At 42.1% G+C, this 4,852-nt stretch overlaps 1 protein-coding gene across 1 annotated transcript; it reads right to left on the reverse strand.

The window, feature by feature from the left end:
• Positions 1-209: 209 nt before the first annotated feature.
• Positions 210-4,405, reverse strand: arpp19a (cAMP-regulated phosphoprotein 19a). Its single transcript, XM_022199540.2, has 3 exons — positions 4,200-4,405; positions 3,136-3,258; positions 210-1,886 (listed from the first exon to the last, which is right to left on the reverse strand). The coding sequence occupies exons 1-3, from the start codon at positions 4,254-4,256 to the stop codon at positions 1,716-1,718; spliced, it is 351 nt and encodes a 116-aa protein (XP_022055232.1). The 5' UTR covers positions 4,257-4,405; the 3' UTR covers positions 210-1,715.
• Between the last annotated feature and the right edge of the window lie 447 nt (positions 4,406-4,852).

Raw genomic sequence — 4,852 nt, forward strand, 5'->3', positions numbered from 1 at the left:
CATTTTGGGTTTTGTTCATCTTTTCTGCTTACACTGCTGAAGGCCAGAAACTGAGAAACTCATTACATAGCTAAAGCAAATGAAAACATTTGTAATATCGTTAACTATTAGGAAAAGTCAAATGTAAGCATTAATTATACACTTAAAAGCACCTTAAACACACTGTACACCCTCAACATGAAAATTAACAGGACGCACACACACAGCAATTAAACATTTGTGCAAAACTATTTTATTTACAAAACAAAATGGCACAACGTGACAGCAGGGCAGCCATATACATGCACAGTTCAGACAGATATAGTGCTAGCTTCCATTACCACCATCACAGGTAAATTTCATCCAATCAGTAAAGACCCTGGAAAAGCACTACACAGGGCCGAGGACAATTTTAAGATAAAACTACTTCAACTTACGATTACACAAGGATCTTTCCCCAAGTTATTACACTATTTGTTCCCAGTACAATTTATTGTTAACCATAGATTTATACTCACACAGCATACAGGACGCAAACACTGGTCCCCACTGACAGTAATTTAGGTTACAGGGCCCGTATACCCCTCTACCCCTCTTTGAGCGTGATGATTCATTCATGACAGCTTTGACCCCAGGACAGTGTCGCCATCTGAGGCTGAAACGGAATGGCACACCACGGACACAGCGCAAACTTTCAACACTGCGGTTCAGTCTGAAGTAACAACATCCTCCCCTCCTCTTTCACTCTTGAAAGGAGAACATTTCCTAGTTCATAGACATCTTGAATGAATCGTCTACCTGCCTTCCCAATGCTTTTATACTTCACCCAAGCTATTCCGCATCTGCTTAAATGTCTGCTTAGTGCATCTTAATGAATTAAAATAGAGCGCAATGAGGTTCGCCTTTGGGAGCCCTGCGTCACACATGCAGTTCCATATGACAATCTGGCCCTTACTGCGTGGTCCTTTAATACGGACACAATCAAAGTGTTAACAAAACTGAACTTGGCCTCTGGATTACTATATTCAGTCAGTCACTCAAGCATATTGACAGCATAATTTAGAATAAGGACATACAGTGAATAATACAAATCTGATGTAAAACGTTCTAAAAGGCTGACGCCTGCCCCTGTGGCAAACAAAAAGAAATATTTATATGTATATATATATATATATATTTATAGACACACACACACATTTGCGGACTGAGGGATCCTGACCACCATATTTAAGTTCTCCAACCATGCGAGGTGCAGCTTCTGCTGCTCGCCCCTCTCCTCCGCCAGTAAACACAGACGTATGCATTGTCCATCCGTCAAACAGAAGCATCACAGACCATTCATCACACTCACACTTGGATGTCCTCTCATTCAGTGTATCTTACATGGAAGTAAAGGAAAAAAAAAAAACATGAAAGGAGAGGGAAAAGTAAGAGGATAACAACACACAGTCACTGGAGGGGGAGACCCAAGGGACAGAAATAAGGATAGGGGGCAGTAGAAACAGGGGCAGATGGGGTCGAAACAAAAATAAACAGGATTTGAAAGTATCAGCTAGCCAGTCCGCTGGGTGCTAGGTGTGGGTTCCAGTTGGGCGGGGTCCAGGCTGGTGTGGAGGGGGGGGCAGACGCAGGGTGGTAGTGTAAAGGGTGGGAGAGGTAATGTTACAGCTCTGAGACTTGAGTGGACAGGGTTAGGGCTGGGAGGTGCTGCAGGGGCCGTTGAGATTGCGTATGCATCAGCCTGCTAGTTTACTGGCCACCAGAGAGGGTTTCCTCTGGGGCAGGTCCTGGGGGGTGGGGATGTGGTCCCCTGTGATCTCGGTCTTCTCCGGTGCAGCTGTCGGCAACTGTTTGTTCTTTATCTTCGCTTTAGCCATGTTGTAGTCACCCGAGTCAAAGTATTTTTGCTGCAGAAAGACATAAGATTCAAATTTTCCAAGTGTCACAAACAGGAAGACGCAGCATAAGTCAATAACAAAAGCATTTTAAAAAGGATTATTTTACATAGATGATAGAGAGCAAATGTCACCAATTTGTGATTTGGTTTGAAAAGTTACTTAGCTGAGTTTTTGACCACTAGTAGTCGTACAGAGCATTTTTATGATGCAATCCTTGTTTTATTTGCATCGTGCAAACACAGAAACATGCATGAACATAAAGGCATTACAATAAACAATATAGCTGCTGTCTTTGTGCCGTTATGTTGATAGACAGTTGGAGGAAGAAACTAACCAGCAAATGTAAAAATGTTCCTACAAAAGCAGTAAAAAGAAGACTTGTAGTTAATGAACATGATGCAAACGCAGAAGTAATTGTGCAAATGACTTTGCAAGGGAAGAAAGGCCCTCATTATATTCACTACCCATCAAGGATAAACACGAAGCACAACTGTGGTTTGTTTACATGAAAACTTGACAGAGCAACTTTAAGCTACAATATTTACATCTTTTTAGAAGGCAAGATAAATATATCAAACTAACAATTATTGTCTACATTGATTAATCAATCTATTTATTTTTTTAAAGAATGAAACACAGTTTTTTGCACTCAGTATAACCAAAAATTCTGTCAGAGGCCCGGTATTCAAGGTAAATGATGTTTTGACAATATACTAGGTCCTGCTGCTGGTATCAGGCTGTGGCCTACTGACTCACTTAGATTAATAAAACGTCAAAAACCATGGAGCTGCCAATCACAAGTTTTTAGAACCAAAAGCAAAAACTTCTAATCACCTGTTGTACTTGGCTAGAAGTCACAGATTTTAATAACATTACATTTCACACGCTGCAATCACGGTTTATAGTCTTCTTCTCCTTGGTTGGCTGAAAATTCATTCTGAAAGCCAGTTCAGTAATTTTATCAGCAACAACTAAAAAAAACAAAGCATTTCAAGTGTGAACTTTCACTGATCTTATGTGGCCTTCTGTCACAATCAACTGAATACACAGGACTGTCAAATGGGCAAAACAAGCAATACCGATATGTCAACTTGTGTTCTTAGAAACTGTGAAGGAAATATTTCAGTATTTTCTGACTATTTACAGACCTAATGATGATAAACCTGCAGGCCAGTACAGTGTATCTGTGCTGAAGTGAAAAAGACAGCAGATTCTCGGATCTTGAGTGTTTTGCAGACAAACACAAGCGATAACTCACCCCCTTCTGCAGGCGTTTGCGAAGCAGATCGGAGCCTCCGGGTTTATTTCCTAAATTTGGGTATCTGGCCTTCAGCTTAGCCTCCTCTGCCTTCTCAGGACTGATCATCTTCTCCTGCACCTCCTGAAAACCAGAAGAAGCATTAGGCACCGAGAAATATTGCTCAAAATCCGCATACTGCACAACAACAGAGGACACCCATTCAGGTTCCTCCAAGCTTCAACTTATCTGACAATTCGTCAGCTGTACGTCAACACTGTACATTTAGTAACGCAGACAAATGACGAGCAGACGAAAATCTAAAAATTCTGAATAAAATCTGTGTAATAGGACTTGAAAATCGCTTTTCAAACAAGCCAGGTTAAAACACTGTTGGTAAATATATTTAAACATTCACCTGCCAGGCACGTTGTAAAGGTAAAGGTCCAAATCGCCGCTATTTGCATATGAACATGAAGCTAAAAAAGGGAGCATTAGCTCAGTCTTTGCTCGACAGCTCACTGGAGAGCTAGCCCACACTTGTGTGGGTTGGTAGAGATTAATCATTAAGTGTGCTATGAAAATCATTTGCGGTGTATGATATTAATAGTTAGTGACGGCTAACTTGGCAGCAACCAAGCAACACCCAAAAAACCACTGTATCTTAAGCAGAATTTAAGCAAACTGAGCAGGCACCGAGCCGGAGAGCAGCAATGTGTTGAGTTGAGCTAAGCTAACTTTAGCAGCTGAGCTAACCGTAACCGCTGCTTTGAGAATGTCATGACAGTTAGCCAGGCTAACAGGCGAGCTGCTAACGTTAGCTAACGGTCTGACATTCACACCAACCATCCAAAACGTTCACTGTGTCAGCAACAGAAACAACGGCTCAATCACTCGGTAACACACTGTCGTTCCGATATGCGACACACAGCAGTAAGTATTTAAATCAGCGCTGCGTATCTAGCTTTGATTAATATGTCAACAATGACGAGCGCGGGGCGAAGGAGCTAGGCGGCATAACGTAGCGTTAGCTTCAACAAAGTCACTGCTGCTACCGCCTGTGCAAAACTGCTAAACACACTTACCTTCTCGTCTACCGATGTCTCCTCGGCCGCCTGTGTTTCTTCGTTTTCGGCCGACATTTCTAAGTAATCTCAGTCAAGACACCGCTCAGTAGTTGGACGAGTGATCCACAAATCCCCTGCTCACTTTACCCATACAAGAGCTGTTGAGCGCTCACTCCCGCACAACAGATATATACGTCACATGCGGAGACACCACGCTCGCTCCCGCCCGGGCACTCCTGCCGTGCACCCGCACACCGTACAAAATCGGGATTTACATTGCGTAACATCGCGATCAGCTGTTAGACCCATGTGCTGTGTCACAAATCCAGATTTCAGTCAATAATCCGTAAAAGTGGAGAACGGCAAGTGCTGCTTTGATTAACACAGCACAGATCAGTTTCTGTTGTTTTTCTCATGAATATTAGACTCTGAATGAAGTCCCCATAGTGTTGGATTACTGGGCATGGAGCAATAATACCCGGGACTGTTATGTCTCCTCCATTGTTTCCCCACTAAAACTGTCTTAATATATTTATTCTTCCTTCATTCTAATGTCTGCAAATGGACTTCATCTGTTTCAGCATCATTCCTTTCTTAATGGCCGTTTTTCTATCATCATTTTGTCTTTTTTATAAGTTTATATAGAGTCTAGAAAGTATTTACAAAGGAAC

Source organism: Acanthochromis polyacanthus, chromosome 2 (genome assembly GCF_021347895.1).
Source record: "Acanthochromis polyacanthus isolate Apoly-LR-REF ecotype Palm Island chromosome 2, KAUST_Apoly_ChrSc, whole genome shotgun sequence".
In the NCBI taxonomy this organism is placed as follows: domain Eukaryota; kingdom Metazoa; phylum Chordata; class Actinopteri; family Pomacentridae; genus Acanthochromis; species Acanthochromis polyacanthus.